Below are 23,183 nucleotides of genomic sequence, written 5' to 3' on the forward strand. Positions count from 1 at the left end.
GTGCGGAGGGAACACGGGATTGAGGTACGGGCGATCAGACGCGCGTGTTTGATGGATGAGGAACTTTGGAGGGGACTTGGGGGGGGGAAGTAAGAAAAGAAGGTATGGCGGCAGGGGAGGAAATTTGTGTTTGTCTTGAGGGTTGTGGAGGGAGCGGCGGGAGAAGACACGGTGCAATGGAGAGGCCGAGACAGGCACGGCGTTGAGCAGTTCTTGCGAAGGTCGTGGTGCAGCACCAGCGGCGGTCGTGTGCAAAGCGCAAGCAGGCAATTTTCACGATGTCACCGCCGGGCAAGGCGACCAGCGCCAAGACCGCGCTTGCCCTCTTCTGGAACTCGCGTTTTGCCAAGATGCGCCATGCCGGATGTGGCTAGATACGCGAGCAAACGCGTGGTGATACGGACCGAGAGATAATCCGGTAATGGGACAAGACATGGAGCAAACCAAACAAACAGGTATCATTATGCAACTATTTCGATCAAACAAATCATCTATCTACACAACGCATCGAGAAAATTACCGCTTCAGAGCAAAAAGAGGCAGCATATGGCATCAAGCATGCAAGTTCTAGCGTCGCAGCTCTAATTTGCTCTATACCGGGTATATCCAACAAACCGACTTGCTGTGAATTACCTTACTGACCTGTGGGGAGAAAAAAAAAAAAATGCGTCGAGTAAAGGTTATGTTCGTGGTGCGGCATTTAGTGAGGCGTTGTCAATCTACTTTCGAGACTCAAGAGCATGTTGGATGGCTGTTTTTATCACACGCATGTTAGTAATCCCGATGCTCGCGGTCGGTTTGGTTGAGGAAGGACTGGGCTCACCATCACATGAATTCTTCGCATCGCCAAACAACATCTTTGTTCCGGGCATGTAGAACATGGGGTTCGGTACATCGGCTAATTAACCGGTCAGAAAGATTAAAATCTCCAAATATTTCTCCCTCTGGGGCTGGCAAACGGGCTGACATACCATAACCACTGGACATTCCACGCTTCATAACAATGACCTCCTTACTCTTCCACACGTGGAGCACGGGCATGCCGGCAATAGCGGAGCCTGGCTCAAGCGCAATCGGATTCACCGTGTCATTGGCACCGATGACCAGGGTAACGTCGGTTTCGCCGAAGTCATCGTTGATCTCATCCATCTCCAAAACGACTACGCATCACAGGTTAGCTTACCGACTTTACAAAATGAAGGGTGTGGGCGGTAAGTTTAAGCACATACTATCATACGGAACAGCTGCCTCCGCGAGAAGGACGTTGCACTGTCCAGGCATTCTTCCGGCAACAGGGTGAATGGCGAACCGCACTTTGACGCCTTTGGCTCGGAGCATTCGCGTAATTTCAGAAATCGCATATTGAGCCTTGGCGACAGCCATACCGTATCCGACAACCTAGTATTCCCTTAGTAAACAAGATTTGCCAGGGGAAAAAAAAAAAAAAGGAACGTAGGAACATACAATAATGACACTCTCTGCATTTAGGAGAGCATCAGCGGTGTCGTCGACCGAAGTCTTTGTGATTTGCCCTTCAATCTTGTGTTCGGCTTGCGTTGGCGCAGAGATGCCACCGAACAAGACGTTGGTCAATGACCGGTTCATGGCAACACACTGGAATCGAATTAGCTGCACGGGCTACACTAGACTCTACCAAAGATTAAGGTAGACCTACCATAATATACGACAGAATGGAACCGCTGACTCCAATCAATGAGCCAACAGTGGTAAGCAACGGGTTATCCAACATGAAACCTTCTGCAACAAGAGCAAAACCAGAGTACGCGTTGAGGACAGTGATTACGACAGCTGTTTGAGCAGTGATTTGTTAGCGACTGGGCATCAAGCGTAGAAAAGAACATGGAAACTCGTACGCATGTCAGCGCCACCGATAGCAGCAGTGGTGGTATATCCCTTCAAGAAACTCAGAACCGTGCTTGTGCCCAAGCATGCAGCAGCGATGGCGGGTGAACCAGGAGCCATAGTCACGAACGCGCCCATAAGCGCCATGTTACTACCGAGTAGTGAGGAGTTAACCAAGTGTCGCCCAGGGAGGTTCAGCGGCCTGGATGCCATTTTCCCCGCAAGCTTAAGGAACGCGACGATTGAACCGGTGAAAGTGACACCACCTGCAATACAAATTAGAAATAGAACCGCCAAGTTTGAAAATCATATACCACGACCCACCAATGAGGACACCTAGATAGGCGGTAACAAGGTGCAAAGTAGAGATCGATCCAATATCCGCGAGGACGCTACCAATGCTGGTCAAGACAGCAGCCAGACCAACAACAGAGTGCAAAGCAGCAACCATTTGGGGGAGCTCAGTTGGCGTAATGCGACGGCCGATGATTGCACCTATACCCGCGTTAGCTTTCAATTCAGGGCCGTACGTTGAACTTAGCTCCTACTCACCGAGGATACTACCAATACCAGCGACGCCAACGAACTGGGCGAGAACTTCGACGGGGAAGCCAACGGCGGCCAAAGACGCCAGGATACCGGAGCTAACACCTAAGATACCGAGCATGTTTCCTTGTCGTGCAGTTGCCTGGGAGGCAAGCCCAGAGATGGAACTGATGCAGAGAATGCTGCTCACGAGGTAGCCTGCCTGCACAAGGCCTGCCATTCCAGTGCTTACGGCGGCAATGTATCCTCCACCGAAGAGAAGACCGGGGATAGCATATAACCAAGGATACTCTGGGGGATCAGTGGGACCTGCAAAAGTGTCAGAGAGCTACGATATTAAGAGAGGGAAGCATAACCGACGTTTGAACATATCAAGCATGCGCTTGGTGATCACAAATCCACCGGATACGTTGACGAAAGCGAGAAGGACAGACAGAGCCCCGAGGGCCTGAGGAATGGTGCCAGGAAGATATCCACCACCCATGATGAACAAGCCTCCAACACCGACCATACCTAAGAAAGAAGCATGTTAGAAAATGATAGGAAGAGCTTGATTCACCTGTTGGATATCTCACCGGAGATCGCATTGGTCACACTCATCAGGGGAGAGTGCAAAGCAGGAGTCACACCCCAGACAACTCGATATCCGATTAGACCTGCGAGACCGGCAGTAAATACATTACTCATGAACAATGGGCCCGTAAATTTCCCGAGCGCGAGAGCTGATCCCATTCCCGCTGTCACGGTCGCCACCTCGCGGGATACCTTTTGGAACGGCGTCAGGGCAAGCTCAGCGGACTCCTTGGACACCTCTGTGCTTGCAGCCTTTGGCTGCGGCGTTGGAGGAGGTGCAGGTCGCGGTGCTGGCGGGAGAATTTCGCCGCCGTGAGTGACGATTGAGCCGCGTACGACTTCATCTGTAGGGTCGACACCGAAGTGCTTCTCTTCAGGGTTCATTGAGAGTAAGAACTTGGTAATGTTATTCGAGTACAAAGTAGAGGATTGCGTGGGAAGCCGGGACGGAAGGTCAGTGTAACCTGTATACATGTCAGTACTCCTCAAGTCCCAAGGTCTGAATGGCCGTTACGGACCGATAATAGTAACGCCATTTCGAGTCACCAACTGTCCCGGAACGGTCAACGTGCAATTTCCTCCAGCTTCAGCCGCCAGATCGACGATAACGGAGCCTGGTTTCATCGCGGCGACCATCTAAATTCTGTGTCAGCCTGGTCCAATCGAAAAATCTGGACCAAGTTTCCGTACCTCATCAGTGATCAGCTTAGGAGCGGGTTTCCCGGGGATCAGAGCCGTGGTGACAATGATGTCAACTTCACGAGCTTGCTCGAGGAACAGTTTCATTTCGGCCTCGATGAATTCTTTGGACATTTCTTTTGCATATCCACCAGCTCCGGAGCCATCTTCTTGGATATCAACTTCGATAAATTCAGCTCCAAGAGATTGAACTTGCTCTCTCACCGCGGAGCGAGTGTCAAAACCGCGTACGATTGCACCCATCCGACGCGCCTAGCAAGGTTAAGTATCGTATACCCTCACTATCACACCAGGGTGGGAGGGAGCTTACGGCAGAGATTGCACTAAGACCTGCGACACCAGCACCAATGACCAGGACTTTGCCCGGAGGGATCTAAAAGCGAATTAGTGGACATCTGTAGAGATGCAACATACGGAAGGCATCCTCGAACCTTTCTGTAAAGCGTTTAAACGATTAGCTTGAGCTTCTAGGTAAAGAAAATTTCCCCGACGAGTTGTGAACACTTACCCAGCTGCAGTCACTTGACCGGGTAAAAACCTGCCGAAGTGATTTGACGCCTCTAAGATGGCCTTGTAGCCCGCAATATTTGCCATAGAACTGTACAAGACCCATTCTCATAAGCATCTATTATATCCCCCTGGATACGTAAAACATTCACTAGGTTTCACCACACACCTCAACACGTCAAACACCTGAGCACGAGAAATGCGAGGAATCATATCCATTGCGAACGACGTCACCCGCCGAGCGGCCAACGCCTCCACGATACTCTTATTCTGCGCCGGATACAGGAGTGAAAGTAGCGTTGAACCTTCGCGCATCTGGTGCACCTCGTTGATATCTCCTTCGATCCTAGGACCGCGGACCTTGAGTAGGATGTCGCTGTCCGCCCATAGCTCATCGCGCCCAACCACGGTCGCGCCCGCACTCTGATACGCTTCATCTGGGAACTTGGCCTCGGAGCCGGAACCGCGTTCGACGAGCACGCGACTGAAGCCTTTCTTGAGGAGAAGGGCTGTATTCTGAGGCGTGAGAGCCACACGGCGTTCGTTGAGGTAGGTTTCGAGGGGAACGCCGACCGTGAGGGCTGAGTACGGGACGGAGGTGATGAGATTGGAAGGGGTAGTTTTTAGTTTATCGTCTCGTCTCTGTGCAGTGCAGGAGAATGTGCGAGACTGGAAAGCTACGGTGGGCAAAAAAAATAGAGACGTCGTTAGAAAGATGTGATCGCCCCAGAAAAACAAAAACAAAAGAAGGAAAAAAGGCGAGCTGCCAGCCTTTAAGATATTGAAGGGTTCGTACCTGAAAGAGCGAGCACCAGACGCCTCTGGAACCCCGCACGGGTACCAGTTCGACACGGGCGCAGGGTGTTGACAGGCCTCATTGTTGCGGACATTGTTGTGATTGTTGTTCAGCCGCTGAGGTCTCGGTCAACGAAACAAAACAGAGGGACCGGCTACCATCTGCCAGGTGTCTGTTAGCAATCGGGTGTGCAAGACGCACGGCTGTAGAAGTCCGCCGCTCTGATAGAGAGAGAGAGAGAGAGAGAGAGAGAGCGTGAAGTGCAAGCGGAAGTATACGAAGTATAGGTGATTGGTTGCATGTATAGTTTTATCACTCGACAGTTGAAGGGCAGGACGGCAGATGGCCGAGCTTCAGGAACGAGGGGTCGAATGTCACCAAGCCCTGGTCCTGTCAACAATGCATGGACAGTCTGACGATGAAGAAGCGAAAGCCTGATGGATGGCGTAGTAAGGTCGATGAGAGCGGAGAGGTGCTTGTACTTTGGGTACTCGAGCTAGGGTCGTATCTCGGGCGTGCGGGGGTGGCCAAGGGACGTAGCACGCGTGACTGGGGGATTTCGCCTGGCCCGGTTTGCTTGAGCTTGTGCTGCCGTAACAGCCAGCCCCGATGGTACCTTTTTTTCTCCCTGCTCCGGGTTGAGAAATCGGAAGCAGATATCTTCAGATTCTGCGTTGGCGCCGACGAACAGCTGCCACAGATGACTCCTGCGTGAAAACTCAAAAAAAAGAAAAGTATTAGTGAGTTCTGATCTGAGTTTACGGGCTGCGGGGACCTGTGTGGGTGTGGCTCTGTTCCAGGGCCCCCTGGACCAACCGTTTCTTGCTTGGACCTGGCGGGATCTAAACGGCGGGACTCCGATGGCGCTTGAGCATCGCAGGTTTCCGAGCTGTGGGACTTCTTGTCCGCCGATTACGGAATTCTCACTGGCTGCTGTTTGCACCATCCTGGACAATTTGTTTGCAGGGGCCGTTCCCTAACTTGCCCACTGCTCGTCCAAGAGTGGTTATGCCAGGATCTGTGGAAACCAATCATCAGAATTTTGGCCATGCAAACTAAAAAAAAAGAGGTCCTGGACGTCCAGATCCAGCTCGAAGCCAACAACCGACCAGTCAGCGAATGGAGTGTATCCTGAGGATCAAAGCTTTTTAACGAGATCATGCTGTCATTTCTCCCGACGAATCCGTCGACGAAGCATTGGGTTTCACGAGGAACTACATAAGTAGGTATCTGTAAGGCCAATTGGCCGCTCCAACACACTACCGGGCGAATAGAGCGCCGTCTTGGACACAAATCTTATCAGCTTGCTCCTTCTGCTCTACTGGAGGTGTTTTGTCCAAATCTTCCTCGCCTGTTGCTTGAAGTATGGGGAGAGTTCAATTGGCACCAAGAGTTGACCTCGATAAGTCTGGATAGCAACATGCTACTACGGGGAGGTTCCTTTCAGCTTGAAAAAAAAAGGGCATCCACTACATATCCGTCAAGCAAGAACTTCCTTCTCCTTTGCTTGAGCCAGCTTCTTGAGGCCTGTTGCTTTCAGGGTCCCCACGCGAGTTACGAGATGTCGTCAATGTTCGGGGGTGTGGAATTGACGCTTGTGGGCGAGGAACCAAGCTGTTGCAATAGAAGCACATACGTTGGGTCGTTGAGGCTCCTTCGTCCATTGAAGCGTCATATTTAACTCCAGCGCACACAGCATACACTTTCTCACTGTACTGCACAAAAACATAGCCATTGCATCTCTAGTTCTCGACTTGGGGCAAAATTATGCATGAGGAGTGTGTTATGGAAATACTGATTTCAATTCATATTTCCTGCTTCAATCTGAATTTCGCGCGGTATCCTTGTATGAGTGGACGGTGTGAATTTACCACTGTGCATCATTGTCGCCATTGCTGAAGTGAGCAAGCTGCGGAGATCGAATCTCTCTTATCTTCGAGCCGATTGCTGTAAACTGCAAGGGATACGGAGTACCTAAAGACATGTGCGTCAGCTGGGCGTTGCAGGTTTCGCATTGCCTCCACCCGCTCATCAAATGGCGCATGTAATCCGGGAGAGTTATTTGACCTGTACTCGATCGCATCTCGATGGCTGTGATATGAGGCTTGGATATGGATGAGCTGTGATCGCGATGTCATCTGTTCATCTCGGGTTCGCAAACTCTTGATCAATGACAATAGGGCGCGGGGACGAACACCGTTTTTGTATCCTAGAAAGAAAATCTGACGCCGGGCAGCGGACTGACATAATAATGAAACCCTGGCAGCGACTCCGTATTTAGCCTGACCTGCTAGACGAAGCCCCAGACGCAGCTGAAGCAGCGCGACGAGGAAATCAGCCTGTGGGCCCCGTGGCTGAATCCGCGATGTCGGAGGACGAATTGCGACTCCGGAGGCGCAATGGGAGGATCCGCTTCCGCACCCAATTTAAGCTCGCGAACATGTGAACTCAACTTCCCATCAAGCTTCAACCTTGGGAGGCCACTTCCTTTGACCTTTTCGAATCTTCGATGGGTGTTCAGATGGTCGCTGAAATTGTGTGAAACCGGGACGGATGAAATGAGGCCTCCAATTGAGTTGAGCGGACTTCTTTTTTATAGGCGGATGGCACGGGGCTGGATGACTTCATTAGGAACGAGCTGAAGAGTGCGGCTCGGTTTCCAAGGGACGCGTCCGTCGCAGCGAGCCGGGAGAACGAGCCAGAGCAGCGGGTACCTGGGCGAGACATGAGCGCGCAGCCGAGCTCCAGGCCAGTGTCATGTACCAGAGAGGTCCCGCGCAGTTACCAGAAGCGGCTTAGAGCCAATTACGTTCGGAGCGTCGGGGTAACACATTGGCCAATCAGCAGCGTCAATGGGGGTGTGAGTCACAGCAGCGGGTCCACCCTGTTGGCGCTATACCTGATCCGGGATAGCTGCTAGGTCGGAGTGCCGAATCAGGCAAAGCGTGAGGGTATTTTCAGCCCCACGACCCGCCGCACTGCAATTCGCCCAGCCGAAGAGCTTAGGTAATGCACAGCCGGCAGCGGCCTCATATTAACTGCCTGGCAGCCTCCTTTTCCCCCGCCGCCCGTCTTTTCTCTGCCTCTTCTCTTCTCTTTTTTTTTTTTCAACCCACACTCACAATCTTTCCCACACAGTATTCACACAAACCATCTACAATCACTCTACATTTAAAAAGAAAAGGTCAATCAGAAGGGATAGTCCATCATGACGGCCTTCTAAGCTTCTTCGCTTTTTGCCTTCTCTCTTTTCCAAGGAAAGAGACAACACCGTAACCATACTCTCCTCAACCACTCCGGTCTACCCCCAGTTTCACACTTCTTCAGAGCTTCCTCGTGAAGGACCTCTGAACTTAGGCAACGCTCTGCGCAGCTCGAGTTCCCAGACTCCAACTCCAACCATCACGTTCGACTTTACGTCGTTCACCACGGATAACCAACAGTCAACATGGCCTCCTCAACCCCCATCATCCCAGCAGCCTCCGGCTCCCTCGAATCCCCTGCACGCTCCTCACAACGACTTCGTGCTCTTCCCCGCGCCGTCTCGCATACGCGACTGGAACTCTCCCCAAGCGAATCCCCCTAGACCCGCCGTCCCGCTGAACCCTGCTTCGGCACGCAATTTTCGTCGTCACTCTTTCCTCGCCCAGCAACACCAGCACAAGCTGCAGGCTCGTTCGTCCGGCTCGCCCGTTGCTCAAGACCCGAGAGTGGCAAGCATCATCGGTCAGTCCCAGGGGCTCTGTGTCCCGTCAACTTGGTCTCCTCCTCGTCCACGCGTGAATATCTCGCCTCAGCAGCGCCGAAACGCTCTGTTGCTGGCCCGCGGCGCTTCACCGCATTCCGTTCGTCCTCCAGTTCCCCTCTTTCCCGGTACGGGAAGCAGTACACCACAGCATCCACAGACACAACATCATCGTCGAGCGATGTCTACGTCTAATCTCCCGCTCGGTATGGTGTCTCTCTGCATCTGCCGTGCGTCTTGTGGCTAACCAGCGTCCAGATATCGGAACCCTCCTGGATCTCTCGACGGACCAGTACGTCGAGGACCTGGGCTCTTCTTCCCACGGTTCCTTGTTAGATCAAGATCAGCTCGATCAGCTTATCAACTTCAATTCTGTCGTAGAACAGATGCCCGCCCAGACCGTGTCTCCAAATGACTTGATGATGGACTCGTCCGCCCCACCGTCAACCTCCTTCACCGACATGAGCACTCCCTCGTTTGAGTCCCCCGGCTACTTCAGCCATGATACCTCGCCGCTCATTGCTACTGATTCGGACCTTGGCCCCGGCCATGAAGAGTGGGAGTCGTTGTTCCCGGTTGAATCCGCGATGCTTCCAAAGTTCGATGAGAAGGTGCCTCTCTGCTCACCAAAAGCACCCAGCGCGCTCATCACACCTATGACCCGCACTGCATCCTCTCCCGGAGCATCTCCCCGCAACAGCCGGTCTTCAACTCGCCCTTCCTCCATCTCTGGAGTCAAGCCACGCAATCGAGATAAGCCTCTTCCACCAATCGTTTATGATACCAGCGATCCTGTTGCCGCCAAGCGTGCAAGGAACACAGAAGCTGCTCGCAAATCTCGCGCCCGTAAGGTCGAACTCCAGGAGCAAATGGAGCGTCGCATCGCTGAATTGGAGAAGGCCTTGGAGGATAGCCGTCAACGCGAGGCGTACTGGAAGTCTCTCGCGGAGACTCAACAGTAACAATGGTCTTGCTCTCTGCTGTGATTCTTTTTTTCCGACTTGGATTGATCTTGTACTGTTTTGTTTATGTGATACTGTGTGGGCCTGTGATGATGGGCGGTTCGAGCCATGCCTTGATCGTCCAACCGCATCGACGATGATCCGTTGTTTGAACGGTAGTCATGCGCGATCGTTATAAAAGTTGGTTTTTCGGAGGATTTTTCTGATGTCATTATTATCTCCGTCCTCTCGTGTTCAAGAAACTTATTGTGTGTGTGTTTTTCTTCGGCATGCACTCCTGTGCCGCTGTGCGTTCCATCTTCATTTGCTCCGTCTGTTCCATTTTTATATTTAGGCCGGTTCTGACGTCTCCTCGACCCTGTTTGGCAGGATTGACTCGTGGCCTTAATGCGACATGTTCATCCTACCACTTTTCACAATAACAATATTTACCAATCTATTTATTGTGCGTTTGAGACGAAACTCGTAAGTGAAAAGTGGAGCGATTCCATTCTGTCGCTGAGGGCCTCGACCCTTAATTCTTTTACCGGCTTTGATCTCGGTCGTGTTGAACATTTAAGTTAGGAGAGATGCTCTCCATCTTAGGTTTAGCAGTAGGTAGCCAAGACGGGGAGTGACATAGATTTTGACGGTCATTCACTCGTATTATTGTTTTTCCTTCTTTCTTTTGGGGCGAGACCGTTCCATCCCTGCCGCATCGATGTATCGCATTGCCAAAGAAAAAAAGAAGAAGAATAACCCGGCAACTCCGTTCCGGGCAGTGATCAGGTGCCCTTCTCCCATCCCCCGCAAGACTTTCCCGCCGGCAAATTCATGAATGCCGTTTGCAATTCCCCCTGTTACACGCCTAACACCCGGAAGGCGGAAAAAAAGAGAATAAACCTAAGAAACTAAGTATCATACACGCACTCCCTACAAACTGCTTTAAGAAATTAGAAAAAAAAAGGAGCTGGTGGTATTATGTCCTACTAGCTAGCTATGGAGTTTTTACATATTGATTATTCAGGTACATGCGAAAAAAGCTTTAAAAAAAAAAAAAAAAAAAACCACCAACAACAAAAGGATATCAATTCCACCCTCCCCCCTCTTTCTTATTTCTCCGCCGCACGTACGATCAAGACTGTCATTTTCTGTACTTGTGCTCTGCCAAAGGGAATAAACAGACGATGAGCAAGCACACTAGGGCTGTTCTTCCTATGAGAGGCTGCACAAGGAAGACTCGGGGCGAGGATCGAACCTGCGCACCGGCCTGTGAGGCAAACAGTTCAGAAGGTAGCCCCGGGGCGGGGGGGGGGGGGGGGGGGGGGGGGGGGGGGGGGAATGTGCAAAAAAAAAAAAAAAAAAAAAAGGATGGATTAGAGAAGCAAAAAGATGTATGTGGACATCTAAAAGAGCACAGAGAAACCCGATCAGCTTCCGTCATCCATTCCATTGAGAAAGCGGATGGTTGGAAGCCCAAAAGCCCAAAGCCCCATCTTCTCAGCTCGGTAACGAGGGAAAAAAGAAGGGGGAAAAAAAAGGAAAAGGAGAATACCACCCATCATATCGCCCACTGAAATGAACCAAATATTGCTTTTTTGTCCAAAAAAGATTGAAAAGCCGCACCGCACATCAGGGAAGCATTGCAGATCAGAGAGAGCAAAAGCGAAGTAAACAACCCCCACAAACTTGAAACTAAGATGGTCTCGCTAATCCCACACATCAATAAGAGAAAATATGCTGTTTGTGATATCAACCATAGGGGCAACTTGCGAGGAAACAGTGAAGACATGAGTTTTGAAACAGAAGGGCATAAAAACTCCCAGAAGACCATATATCGCCACACACCTATTCCCCGATCGATTCCCCATAATCCCCACACGCCAGTGCCCATGAGCGAAAGAATAAAAAAACATCAAAAATAACAATGCAAAAGCAACTTGGTAATAAGCAGCTAATGAAAACATCATTGAACGCGATTGAAACGAAAGGGGGTATGTATCAGACGGACAAAATCCGCCCACACATGTAGAAAAGGCGAGGAAAAAAACAGGCAAAATCTGGTACATGGTATATGGCAAAAAGGCTTCCTTATCTCTTTCCCCGCAACTCTCAAATGCTCAAAGAGAATTAATCACACCAAAGTAAAGCGAGGGGAAAAAGAAAAGCAGCAGCAGCGTTTCTTCCCCTTTTTTTTTGCTTTCCTGTTTGTCACCATATCTATAAAAATGACAGGATCCTTTTTATATTGCCGATTATTTTCTTTCTTTTTTCTTTCACAATGATAATTGTGAATATCGAGGGCCTTCTGCGCTATATGGTAGGACCTGCAGACGTGTCGACAACGTTATCGGAGAGGTTGATGAGAAGCTGAGCAAGGCATCGTTTCGTGGCAGCATCGTCACGGAGAACAGAGGAGAATGTAGCATCACGAAGTGGCTCCGGCAGACATTGACGAAGGGCTTCTCTCGCCCGGTTGTTGTCGCTAAGTCTAATCATCATCACAGTAAGCGGGTAGGTCTCTCAAGGCTAATTCCCAGTGGAGAACTTACCGAAGGAAACAGCGCACGACGTGCTTGAGCAATCTAACTGTCTGCTGCTCAACAAGCTGAGTGACCATGTTGCTCAGGACTGAGCCGACAGCATAGAAACGTTCGTACGTGGCACAGATGTAGGCGAGACCGATATCGTCGAGCAATATTTTTTGAACGATAAAGATGGCCACGGTCTTGCTCAGCTCAGATCCGGTTTCCATGATCCGTAGACAGAGGGGGATGATTTCAGTTGTAAGAAGGAAGTTGATGACATCCGACGAATCATTTTTCACCAGAGCACCGATCACACCCAGGGATGTGAGGCGAAGGTATTCAAAAGGGCGGGACTTTGAGGTGGTGTTGAGAAACGGGTAGAGGAAGAGTGGAATATGAGCTACGGAAAAAGATCCATTGGTTAAGAGCCCCACAACAACAGACACAATGTGTGTAGCAACATTTTTTTTTTTTTTTTTTTTTTTTTTTTTTGGTTTGGGGAGGGGGAAAAACAATCTCACCATTCAGAAAAAGAGCCCGCGTTTCATTGTGAGAGGCGACACACTGCAAGAGAGCAAGGGCGTTGCAGACTCGGTTTGACGCAGCGGCAGTCAACTGGGAAGGATTCAGCAACGGGTAGACGGAGATTATCTCCTGCAGCAACGATGTCATAACACCTGCGTTCAGTTAGTACCTTAAGGAACGTAACTGCGACAATGAAACGAAGTGGACGGAGGGACATTGACATACCGAATGAATGCCATATGATCAAGGCCAACTCGGGGACCTGCTCTCTCTTCTTGCTCAGCTCCATGAGCGCAGTCTCCCTCCGGCTCGGATCCAGCAGCTCAGCAACCCACACGAGAACCTTGCGATTCTCCTCGCTGATCATGCTGTCCATGTTTGCAGCAGCTCCGAGGGCGGTGCTATCGGGACCGCCCTGAGCGGATTGGGGATTGTTCGCAGAGGTGGCACCGCTCAGCGCAAGGCGATTGTAGTGTGGGTGCTGCTGCTGTTGTTGCTGCTGCTGCTGTTGTTGTTGCTGTTGTTGCTGAGCTACAGCTGCGGCCACCTGTTGAGCCTGTGCCTGTGCGGCATGCTGGGCCGCAAGGGAGTGATGCTGCTGCTGCTGTTGGAAGTGCGACTGGTGCTGTTGGTGTTGCTGGTGCTGGAGCCAGGTGGAATCAGCCTGGGGGTACTGATGCTGGTGGGAGAAGAGGTGTTGAGTCTGAGCCTGGAGCATGATGGGAAGTATGGAGAGTGGACGTCCCTCTCTTCTCTTTTCTAGCCCTTTCTGGAGGATTTCACTCTGGGGTAGAGGCCCCGAGTGGTATTTGTCTGGAAGAAGAGCGGCGATTCAGCGGGATCGTGTGGCGCGAGAGGCATGTAGATAAGCAGGGTGTCTACGAGAGAATGGTTCAAGTAGAGTGAGGGGGAAAATGAAAAAAAAAAAAAGAGAGAGAGAGAGAGAGAGAGAGAGAGATCAAAGAAGGGCGAGCGAGCTGGTTGTGGCTCGAGACGCCGGAGTGGGAGGGTGCTGACTCAGCGGACCGACGGCTTTTCACTTCGTTGGTCGAACGAGTCAAAGTTTCGCGATCACAACGAAGATCGCCCAGAAGCCAGCACGGAGCACTGCTTCAAAGCAATCCCTTCCGAGCCCTGTTGCACTCAGACCGAACCGGATCGCCAACCCCCGCCGAGAGGCTCGCGGCGCCAGGGGCAACCACTGGCGGACGATGCGCCCAGCCCTCAGCAAATCAGCTCGAAGCAGGCAGCTCTACAGCTTCGGCTGCAGCCCGGAGGTGTCCGATTGGCGAATGCGCAGGGCTTGAGCAGTTTTGTTACGATCCATCTCATTCACAACCAGCATCAGCGCTTGATCGAACCAACGTGATTATGTTCGTATAACTACTACTATGTATGTACAGGAATGCAGCCTTTAATTACCAGCGAGATCCATCAAGCGTAACATCATACATCCGTTGAAATCCATCATGCGATGGCCCTGAAGCCTCCTTGCGACTTTCTGGTGCCAATATGTCCATCGTCTAATATCCTTTATAGCACATTCAATCCGCCCACAGGCTGTCATCATCAACTCGGCGTAAAATAATGGCTGCTGGCCAGATCTAACACCACATAACTCCCAGAAGATACTTGGAAAGCGAAACAAAAACGTCCATGCGCAAATCCCAGAGCCCAATCCACATTATCCCAGGTCGGATCATTACTGTCGTTAGAGAAAAGGGTTTCGTTTTCTGAAAGAACGGGGGAGAGGGGAACAAAGCAGAAAAAAAAAAAAAAAAAAAAAGAAAAGGAAGGGGGGGGGGGGGGGGGGGGGTCTTGGAAGTGGTTCGGTGAGGCGTTGATCGAGACACTGTTTTGTCCAGTAGCGGTGGTGTAACTCGCCTCAATGCGATCCATGGCTTCTGGAGCCACGGTCACTCGGGTATCCTCGATGGCTGCGTGGTGGATGGTGACCGCTGCGTGGTGGACGGCCGCTAGAAGGGCTACTCGAGCTGCTCTCGGACGACGACGCGGTGTAGTACGAATAATAACTCTTCTCAGACCTTTCCGCTCTCTGTCTCCTTAAGCCCAAGCACAATGCAATCGCTCCAGCGAGGAATCCAATGCTCAACCACTTAGCCCATCCAGACTTCCCGTGCTCCGACGGTGGCTGTCCCCCGTGCCAGCCTCCATGCCCGCCGCCGCTCTCAGAAGCCGAATACATGTAAGACGAGGAGTAGACGGTTGACGGTGGATGTGGACGCCCACCACCGAACACGCCGCGGATGCGACTGGCGATGCTTCCGACGCAGAAGCAGAGGCAGAGCAGCAGCAGCACAAACGCCCCCGCAAGAGACCCGATCACGATACCTGCGATCGCCCCGCCGCTGAGCCCGCCGCTGCCGTGGGTGATTCCGCCGATCAACGTGCTCCCGTCGGTGCTGATGGCTGGGATAAAGCCAACGGTCGTGGTTGGTGCCTTTGTGGCCGTCACGGTCGCGTCGCTGGTCGGTCTCGTTGGCGGGCTAGCCGAAGGAAATGGGGAACTGCCTCCTTCGACACAGACGCCCTTTGCATTGCATGTTTCTGCGGCAGTGCAGCAGGTATCCCCGCACGGAGTCTCACCCAGGGAAATTCTGCATTGCGTGTCTCCGGGCGAGGTCGGGGAGGCGGCGCGACTGCCTGTCGAGGTGACCACTACGAGATCTGTCCGAGTGTATATCGTCGTGAAGTACTCCCACTCGCCCTTGGAAGCGGATCTGCATGCAGCTTGGCCGTCGGAATTCGTGTAGCATTCTTCGGACTGCTGACAGCACACCTGGCCGTAGAAACCACAAGGATTGGCGCAGTCGCGGTGTATGAGGATATCATGACTGGGCGACTGGGTAGGGAATGGCGAAGCATATGTCGGTAGAGGTGTGACCGCAAGGAGCGCAACGACGGAGAGGGCCGTCGACCGGTGGGTTGCTCGTCGCATCCTGGAGCAGGGGCTTCGGATATGATGTATATATGTATGTATATAGCGCGTGCTGGTGTGCAGTTTAGACAGCGAACGGTAATTGAGACCAAGGAACAACAGAAAAATAGCCGTTAATCATGAATGACGTGACCAACACCCGGTGCAATCGGAGTTGGCCGCAGAGTGTTATGATCTGAGCTCCTGACCTCCGTTGCCAGGGAGGATGATGGGCTGGGAGAGAATGTCAACAACACAGCGGTTCTCGCCCGGTCCGACGAGGAGAGCTATTCGAAATCCGGGAACACAGACGAATGTAAGAGACAAAAGAGGAGATAGAAAGAAAGGCAAAGGTAAAAGGGAGAGGGAAAAAAAAAGATTTCGTGTTTGTGAACCAGAAAAGGCTGGGTATTTCACGTCACCACAGCTCGGTGGGCGGGAAGTCTCCCAGCCACCCGCTCCATCAATGCCCAACCACCGACTTTCTCGGCCAGGGCGATCGCAAGCGATGCAGTTTGCTGATGAAACAGCGATGAATAAAAATAGCGAGAGGACAACCACGCAGGATCGCGATGGTGCTCGAGAAAACGGTCCCGGGCGGCATCAACTCTATCAAGTGCGATGATGGATTATGTTGGCGATGCGGGGGACCAACACGCCCGCGAACGACCACGCAACTGGCCAACGTTGGCTTGCTCGAGATTTTCCCTGGCAGACAAAACCCCTGGAGATGCGCCAGGCCTCACCGGTTCTGCTTGATCGCCCATGAGAATACGGAGTATGGACCAATCGACGGTTTGGTGAAGTTGGAGGATACCACGATCAATACAGGCATATACTCCATGCTTCTGAGCCGGTTATCCTTCGTCTTGCGATCCTATCTTCGGCCATTGGCGATGTAGCATTGAAGAACGCACTCTGGTTTTGGAAAGCAACGGGCACGGGCCCATTCTCTTCTCCCTGAAAGCTCGATCATCGCCGCCAAACCCGATACTTAAGAGGCGCTTAACTGAGACACATTTCTCGAGACTGTCCACTAAATGGCAGGATGGCAAAAAACACACTTTGCCGAACCAGCTTATACACACCTTTGTCTTGGCTCTCCTGCTAACGAAAAGAAAGTTCATGACGGACAAGAGGTTGAGATTGTTTATTTTCCGGATTGTGAAATGCTAACAGATTATCTATATATATGATACAGTCAAAAACTGTAAAAAAAAATTCCTACCAAGGCAACTCCTCCATCCGCAGCATTCTTATTGCTGACTCGTTGCATGGAAACACACTGAGCTGAACATGAACGGGATGGCGATAGAGAAAAATAAGATCTGAAAGGGGAGGGGAAAAAAAAGGAAAAAGAAAAAGAAAAAATATAGAAAAATGCACGACCCGAATGCGATGACGATTTGAGAGTAATCGCTCTCGGTGCCCAGCTCTATTATGTGGTCCAGGATATCTCCGTGGCGAACGTTGACTTCGGGACATCATCAGGCGGTGCTCGCTCCTGACTAAGGCGCCTAAAACTGTAGGGGTGAAGGGGACACGGCCACATTTCGGCCCTCGCATGATATGGGAATCTAAAACCATCCCACGGGTTCTCAGGCTCGTCGTAAGTGAGCTTTATTCCGAAGCGGCTTATCTCCCGTTGCAGGTTATTGAGCATCACCCAGGGATACAGATAATACCGGTCTCCAGGACACATATAAATCTTATTGTCAAACTGCACCTTTATTTCCTGCAAGGCCGGGCGTTGCATATAGCTGTGCTCCGCGAATTCGTAGAGCCATTGCACGTCCGGCTTTCCGAGGTCCGCGCTTGTGTTGGCAAACGTATCTCCGTAGAAGTACTCCAGGACCAGGCGGCGCAGCTTTGGACATACAATCATATCGGCCGTGTCCCTGAAATCTCCACAACCGCCGGTGAGCATATGCCCCGGAATTTGGAGTGTTTCCAAGTTCGGAAAGTTGAACGTGGCCATGTTCCATGGCCCGCGTGGGAAGTCGAGTGGTCGCAAGGTGAGGCTTTTCAATGAATCACGGCACTTCCTCAATACGCGGGTCAACGCCGGCGGCTCAAGGTGTCGACAAGGCGGGAATTGGGCCGCCATTTCGAGGGTGAAGTGTTCTAGTTTCGGGAACATCATCACCAAGGCCTCGAAAACTCCACAATGAAAAAGCTCGGAATTGAGGAGCTTTAGAGAAGTGACAGTGTCGCATCTCTTCTCTGCATACTTAAGAAACAGGTCTGCTTGTGTCCTCCAATAACCGGACAAGGTGAGACTCGTAAGTGCCGGAGGGAATCTTCTGACAAGGAGTGCTAATTCACCCGATATCTGCGGTTGGCTCAACTTGAGGCTTTGCAGTGGGATTGACGATATGTGGAATATGAGATGCGGCCAGAGTCGCGAAAAGGTATCGCCACCGAGTTCAAGCGTTCTAACGTTGGTGAGAAGAGTAAAGATCTCGCCAGCCATTCGTGTTTTGAGAAGCGGCATGTGATGGAGAATCAGGTGCCTGCAGTGTCGGCGCAAGTCCGGTCTGCTTTTCAACGTATTGAATAGGCAGATGACTGGATCGCCTATCGGGTAAAATCCATGCTCTATCTTAGCGCCTCCGAATTGCATGCTGCGATAGAGATATGGCGTGGCTGTGGCATAGAACCGTCTGCAGGCTAACGCTACTGCCCAGAAAGTGCCGTTCCAAGTACGGCCCCGCTCATGACAAGGAGGGTTGACGTCGACAAGCCAGTCAAAGATTTCGAGAAGAAGCTCCTTCGGTAGCTGAAGGATATAAGGTACTGCTGGGATTGTTTGATCATGCGTAGACACCATGACCGGCAGGATATATATTATTCGGCTGTACCGTAAACCGTATGTAAATATATATATCAGCCCGCGAGGCAATTAAGGGAAATATATATTTGAAATCGCAAGAGAAGAATTTATAAACGAGTCATTGCGAGTAGGGACATATATATATTCATATATATATGAATAGGGAAGAAAGCTCTCCGGGCGACATCTCCGTTTATATAGTATCGACAAACGTCACGACAACATCATTCTGTCGTTTAAAGCACGTACCGCTGGAGTCATCCCTATGAATCACCAAGGCCGGTAAGGACAACCATAGAACCTTGTATGGGTATCATAGTGCAAAGGAACATGAAGCGAACAACCTAAGTACGCCGTTCTATGGAATATTTCCAGAATCCCAGACGCAAGGGCAGTTTTCCGCGGCAGCAACAAGACACACATGCTCTGATCAGCGTTGAGCTCCGGGTAGCTACCGTCCCCAAAGCTGTTTCTAGGAGGTAATGCGCATCTCAATCAAGGTTGCGCCAGCAGCTCTGACTCATGAGAGTTTGTGATTATTCTTGAAGACAGCTTCATGACATCGGTAGAGAGAGGGTAGTCATTGTCACCGTGGTTGAAGGACCAAGGGTCAAGAATATGTAGCACTGAAACCCTGATTTCTTGGTTAGGATAACATGGAGAAAATCAAACATGCATTTTGTACTCTTTCCACTGCATTTGACTTGAAAGACCGTCGCCAGGCTCAAGTCTATCAAGGCTTATTGAATTTCAAGGACTAAGCGAATTTAATAAGGAGGGAAAGAAAAAAAAAATAAAATAAAATGAAAAAAAGAACTCTCCAAAGGGGGTCCAAAGGGCCCATGATTCATGAAGCCACCCTTTAATATTGTATTAATTAGAAAGGATTGTGTGTGTTGAAAAGCATAGCAAAGCAAATCCTCATTATGGACAAAATCCTGACGAACAAACACTATTGAACAGCATTATGTGCGTACCTTTTATGTGAAATTAATGCTCCCATACCCTGTGAGTGCAATATGTACAGCGTAAATCAATAGACATAAACCAAGAGTAAATGGACATCACGGCATAGCGATATCTCCCTTTTTCCATTCAGAGAGAAGTCGTGGAAAGTACGAATCGGACATAATATCATCTTCTCGTTTAAGCAATCATCCCTGCAAGAGCGATCCCGAGTCCGGTCAGGATCTCGTAAAGAGGCGAAGTCCTGGTCGATGGCGGCGATGCCCCAGAGCTACCGTCCTGGAAAGCGGTGCAGTAGGCTTCCTGAAGACCGTAGCAGGCTTCGCGACTGAGACTAAGGCAAATCGACTGGGCGTCCGCGGTGGGTTCTACTCCCTGTACTGTCGTTCCGGCGCCGTCTGCACCGCTTATTGTCACTCCATTAACTCCGCCTAGGGAGCTGGCGCAAGCTTGGAACTGCGACACACAGCCGGAGTATGATTGCACGCATTCTGGCTGGTCTCTGAAGCTTGTGGGTATGTATACAAAGGGAAAAGGGGCATTGGGAACTGTGCTGCCGGTCAGGGATGGGGGATTTGTCGTCGTCGCGGTGCCTGGCTCTGGAAACATGAAGCCAGAAGATGTGGTTGCGGAGGACGATTCTAGGCATTGCTGTCAGCTACTTGATGTCAGAACGAAGGTGGGAAGCGAAGTAGGGCCTACGGGTTAGAATTCCGGTGCAGGCTGCGCCCGTCGGGCAGCATGCGATGTTGTTCGCATCATCGCGAGAACATATCGTGTCCCTTTGGCAGCAGGCGCCGGGTGCATCTAGGAACGCACATGAGTTGAAACCTGCTGGACAGCCGTTCTGGCGTTTAAGAAGTAAAAGAGCTTCGATGCCGTCGCGGGCGATGATATCGGAGCCGTCGATGACGGGCTGGTGGAAGGGAGAGGTGCGGTCGTAGCCGGTCGCTTGGACGAGGATGGGGAGGAGCAACGAGAGTCCTGCTCGCATCCTTCACAAGAACCCGCAATGGGTTGCAAACCGAAGGCCGGGCTCTCTTGTGGTTATTATTTCTAGGGGTTATCTCAACTTCCCGTTAGTACGTGGCAATGGACTCATTCTGCGTATTTTGAAAGAAGATCAACGGCGTGGTCTTCAGCCGGAACGTACATCGTGACAGGGAAAAAGCGTGTGGTTCGTGAGATCATCGAGAGAGGTCACGAGAAGGACCGAGTGCAAACGGCCTTGGACGATCGCCAGTGCAACTCGAACAGAGTCAAGCAGCGGTTGCAGGATCGAAATTGATCAAGTCCATCGCCCACAGAAAAGAAAAAAAGAAAAAGAAAAGAAAAGGATCTCGCGACTGATGAACTGTCACTCGCTGAACAGATCCTGATTCCAAGAGCGCCGGGGATAGCCCGTCGTCATCGTCGTCGCCCAATGATGGCGCTCGGGCTGGCATTGCTGGGCATCTCCACTGCCCGGGCACGCTGTCTCACTGCCACGGCAACCGGAGCCATGTCAACAAACGACCTTTTTTTTTTTTTTTCCTGAAGCACACGGCGCTTGCAACAGCAACCTCAGCCGCTGCCCGAGCCATCATCCACGCTGTTTTGGTTCCGTCGTTTCAGTCTTCGACTGAGCTGAAATCTTCAAGACCCCAGCCTTTTGCACCACCAGGGAACGTCTTCTTACTTGATTGCAGTACCGGACCACGTTAGCTCACCGATCCAAGCGACAGGCGAGATGGGCATGCGATTCACACTTTTTGGCAGTTGGAGCACGCTTCTGTCGCCGGGGTCTGCATTGGCCGGCTCATGGACCACCATCCGGTCTTGAATTTTATTACATACACATCAGCACCAATAATGATTCGCCAGGATTAGGGCGTCCGGGGAGCCTGCAACGGGCCCTGTTCTTCCCCCACATTATGATGTAGTCATCCGGCTTGAGCACGAAGACGGTGAATGCGTTTCAGTAAAAGCTGGATTCCCCCCACTGCCTCCTACAGACGACGTGTTTTCGAGTTTAGTCTGTTGTTTGTGCTGCACTGAGCCCCTTCACGATGGTGTCTGGTCAGGCTGCGAGTGATAGCGAGCCTGAGAGCTCCCCGAAGGAGATTCCCGTCGTCGACTTTGCCAACTGGAAGCCTGGCTCCTCGCGAGAGGAACGGATGAAGGTGGCCCAGGAAATTGTGTCGGCATGCAGAGACGTCGGCTTTGTGTACATTGTGAACCACGGAATGGCTCCTGAAAAAGTAGCTGAAGCATTTGCCTGGTCGGAGAAATTTTTTAATCTCTCCTCAGATGAGAAACAAAAAGCTCCTCATCCAAGCGGTGCCTCGGTTCATCGCGGATATTCGAGTCCCGGGCTTGAAAAGGTTTCGCAGGCAATGAGCGACAAGGAGGACCCGGAGCTCGCAAAGAGACTGCGAGAGATAACTGACTACAAGGTGATCGCTGGATCCCATTTGTTTGGATGAATGCTAGGTTTGCAAAATGCCGTGGCAAAATGACTTACACGCCTCATCGATAGGAAAGTTACGATATAGGAAGCGATGGGAATCAGGATCAGCCGAATGTGTGGATTCCTGAAGAGATGCTGCCGGGATTCCGCAGTTTCATGACACAGTTCTACTGGGACTGTTTCGAAGTGACAAAAAATGTCCTGCGGGCAATCTCTATCGGAATTGGCCTGGAAGAAGAAGATTATCTGCTGAAGTTTCATTCAGGGCACAATAACCAACTTCGATTGCTGCACTACCCTCCTCTCCCAGCGGCGTTGCTGGAGGAGCAAAAGTATGCGCGTATGCCCTCGCATACTGATTGGAGTACGATCACGTTCCTATTTCAAGATGAGTGTGGCGGGCTAGAAGTTGAAGACATTCGCAATAAGGGTCGTTATATAGCTGCAACGCCAATCAAAGATGCGATAGTTATGAATGTGGGAGATCTCTTACAGAGATGGAGCAATGGTATTATCCATATATAACGCCATCCCTACTCTCATCGATCTCTTTTTCCCGTCGTCATGTGTCACTAACTTTTCTTAAGATTATCTCCGCTCAACTTTTCATCGGGTTACGTTACCACCTCTCTCTGACCGCTACGAGGGGTTCAATCGTATGGTTCGTGGACGTTACTCCATTCCCTACTTCACTGCTCCAGACCCTACGTCGGTTATCAAATGCCTTCCTTCGTGTGTGAGCGAGGACAAGCCTGCGAGCTATCTCCCAATCACCCAGCACGATTATAATCGCCTTCGCGCATCAACCCATTATGAAACTGCAGCTACCAATACTGGGGGTGGCGCTGCGTATTGATACTCGACAGCACAGACTCGAGAGTGACTGGGCTAACTCTGAGAAAGTCAAGCTTCATCCTTCAAGCGACGATTTGACCCGGACTAGGGAAACTGTTTCCGGTTCTTAAGTTTTCTTTGATGAAATATTTATTATGACTATGATGGGGCCTAGGAGTCTACGTCTCTTTATGGGAGATATATCTGAAACTGGATCATCGATCACTTGATATTCAATATTGATGGACGCAGTTGACCAACTTTCCTTGGCAAACTCCAGTACTTACTTTCTTGCTCTCTACTCGTAACTATCGCTCATGAAATTTCGGGCACCCCATAACATTCCTGCGAGTGTCATTGAGCAGTAAGCGGTATTTGAGGGCTAAAACTTTGTTATTTAACTATAATTGTCATCATGGCATCTATACAACAGTCAAATG

At 51.0% G+C, this 23,183-nt stretch overlaps 9 protein-coding genes across 9 annotated transcripts; 3 read left to right on the forward strand and 6 right to left on the reverse strand.

Annotated features, from left to right (window-relative positions):
• Positions 1-436: 436 nt before the first annotated feature.
• D8B26_006715 (uncharacterized protein) lies at positions 437-5,621 on the reverse strand. The gene is made up of 18 exons (XM_003070158.2): positions 4,985-5,621; positions 4,358-4,865; positions 4,190-4,279; positions 4,113-4,116; positions 3,992-4,054; positions 3,673-3,933; positions 3,501-3,618; positions 2,985-3,446; positions 2,770-2,922; positions 2,416-2,718; positions 2,188-2,358; positions 1,875-2,129; positions 1,676-1,809; positions 1,465-1,614; positions 1,230-1,398; positions 972-1,160; positions 824-898; positions 437-751 (listed from the first exon to the last, which is right to left on the reverse strand). The coding sequence occupies exons 1-18, from the start codon at positions 5,076-5,078 to the stop codon at positions 720-722; spliced, it is 3,231 nt and encodes a 1,076-aa protein (XP_003070204.2). The 5' UTR covers positions 5,079-5,621; the 3' UTR covers positions 437-719.
• A 562-nt stretch (positions 5,622-6,183) lies between these two features.
• Positions 6,184-9,691, forward strand: D8B26_006716 (uncharacterized protein; the record flags this gene model as incomplete). The annotated part of the gene is made up of 5 exons (XM_066125272.1): positions 6,184-7,520; positions 7,584-7,844; positions 7,905-7,990; positions 8,358-8,935; positions 8,988-9,691. The coding sequence occupies exons 1-5, from the start codon at positions 7,494-7,496 to the stop codon at positions 9,689-9,691; spliced, it is 1,656 nt and encodes a 551-aa protein (XP_065981354.1). The 5' UTR covers positions 6,184-7,493.
• Positions 9,692-11,109: 1,418 nt separating this feature from the next.
• On the reverse strand, positions 11,110-12,425 carry RCD1 (Cell differentiation protein rcd1; the record flags this gene model as incomplete). Its single annotated transcript, XM_066125273.1, has 2 exons — positions 11,110-12,161; positions 12,223-12,425. The coding sequence occupies 2 exons, from the start codon at positions 12,423-12,425 to the stop codon at positions 11,984-11,986; spliced, it is 381 nt and encodes a 126-aa protein (XP_065981355.1). The 3' UTR covers positions 11,110-11,983.
• A 112-nt stretch (positions 12,426-12,537) lies between these two features.
• On the reverse strand, positions 12,538-13,533 carry D8B26_006718 (uncharacterized protein; the record flags this gene model as incomplete). Its single annotated transcript, XM_066125274.1, has 2 exons — positions 12,949-13,533; positions 12,538-12,875 (listed from the first exon to the last, which is right to left on the reverse strand). The coding sequence occupies exons 1-2, from the start codon at positions 13,439-13,441 to the stop codon at positions 12,538-12,540; spliced, it is 831 nt and encodes a 276-aa protein (XP_065981356.1). The 5' UTR covers positions 13,442-13,533.
• Positions 13,534-14,190: 657 nt separating this feature from the next.
• D8B26_006719 (uncharacterized protein) lies at positions 14,191-15,682 on the reverse strand (the record flags this gene model as incomplete). Its single annotated transcript, XM_003070161.2, has 2 exons — positions 14,191-14,246; positions 14,644-15,682. The coding sequence occupies 2 exons, from the start codon at positions 15,680-15,682 to the stop codon at positions 14,191-14,193; spliced, it is 1,095 nt and encodes a 364-aa protein (XP_003070207.2).
• Positions 15,683-15,887: 205 nt separating this feature from the next.
• On the forward strand, positions 15,888-16,286 carry D8B26_006720 (uncharacterized protein; the record flags this gene model as incomplete). The annotated part of the gene is made up of 1 exon (XM_066125275.1): positions 15,888-16,286. One exon carries the CDS (start codon positions 15,888-15,890, stop codon positions 16,284-16,286), a length of 399 nt encoding a protein of 132 aa, XP_065981357.1.
• Positions 16,287-16,958: 672 nt separating this feature from the next.
• D8B26_006721 (uncharacterized protein) lies at positions 16,959-18,491 on the reverse strand (the record flags this gene model as incomplete). The annotated part of the gene is made up of 1 exon (XM_003070162.2): positions 16,959-18,491. The coding sequence occupies one exon, from the start codon at positions 18,489-18,491 to the stop codon at positions 17,100-17,102; it is 1,392 nt and encodes a 463-aa protein (XP_003070208.2). The 3' UTR covers positions 16,959-17,099.
• An 819-nt stretch (positions 18,492-19,310) lies between these two features.
• On the reverse strand, positions 19,311-20,769 carry D8B26_006722 (uncharacterized protein). Its single transcript, XM_003070163.2, has 3 exons — positions 20,614-20,769; positions 20,163-20,527; positions 19,311-20,101 (listed from the first exon to the last, which is right to left on the reverse strand). The coding sequence occupies exons 2-3, from the start codon at positions 20,452-20,454 to the stop codon at positions 19,641-19,643; spliced, it is 753 nt and encodes a 250-aa protein (XP_003070209.2). The 5' UTR covers positions 20,455-20,527; positions 20,614-20,769; the 3' UTR covers positions 19,311-19,640.
• A 739-nt stretch (positions 20,770-21,508) lies between these two features.
• D8B26_006723 (uncharacterized protein) lies at positions 21,509-23,125 on the forward strand (the record flags this gene model as incomplete). The annotated part of the gene is made up of 3 exons (XM_003070164.2): positions 21,509-21,895; positions 21,979-22,417; positions 22,497-23,125. The coding sequence occupies 3 exons, from the start codon at positions 21,509-21,511 to the stop codon at positions 22,763-22,765; spliced, it is 1,095 nt and encodes a 364-aa protein (XP_003070210.1). The 3' UTR covers positions 22,766-23,125.
• Positions 23,126-23,183: the final 58 nt, after the last annotated feature.

Source organism: Coccidioides posadasii, chromosome 3 (assembly GCF_018416015.2).
Source record: "Coccidioides posadasii str. Silveira chromosome 3, complete sequence".
NCBI classification, from domain to species: Eukaryota; Fungi; Ascomycota; class Eurotiomycetes; order Onygenales; family Onygenaceae; genus Coccidioides; species Coccidioides posadasii.

Bases quoted from the DNA above. Each gene is read 5' to 3' on its own strand.
- D8B26_006715 (XM_003070158.2), bottom strand. From the start codon at position 5,078: ATGTCCGCAACAATGAGGCCTGTCAACACCCTGCGCCCGTGTCGAACT. The intron at 1,615-1,675 runs GTAGGTCTACCT...ATTCGATTCCAG, and splicing joins CCATTCTGTCGTATATTATG to TGTGTTGCCATGAACCGGTC. The intron at 1,399-1,464 runs GTATGTTCCTAC...AGGGAATACTAG, and splicing joins ATGCAGAGAGTGTCATTATT to GTTGTCGGATACGGTATGGC.
- D8B26_006722 (XM_003070163.2), bottom strand. From the start codon at position 20,454: ATGCGAGCAGGACTCTCGTTGCTCCTCCCCATCCTCGTCCAAGCGACC. The intron at 20,102-20,162 runs GTAGGCCCTACT...AGCAATGCCTAG, and splicing joins CTGCACCGGAATTCTAACCC to AATCGTCCTCCGCAACCACA.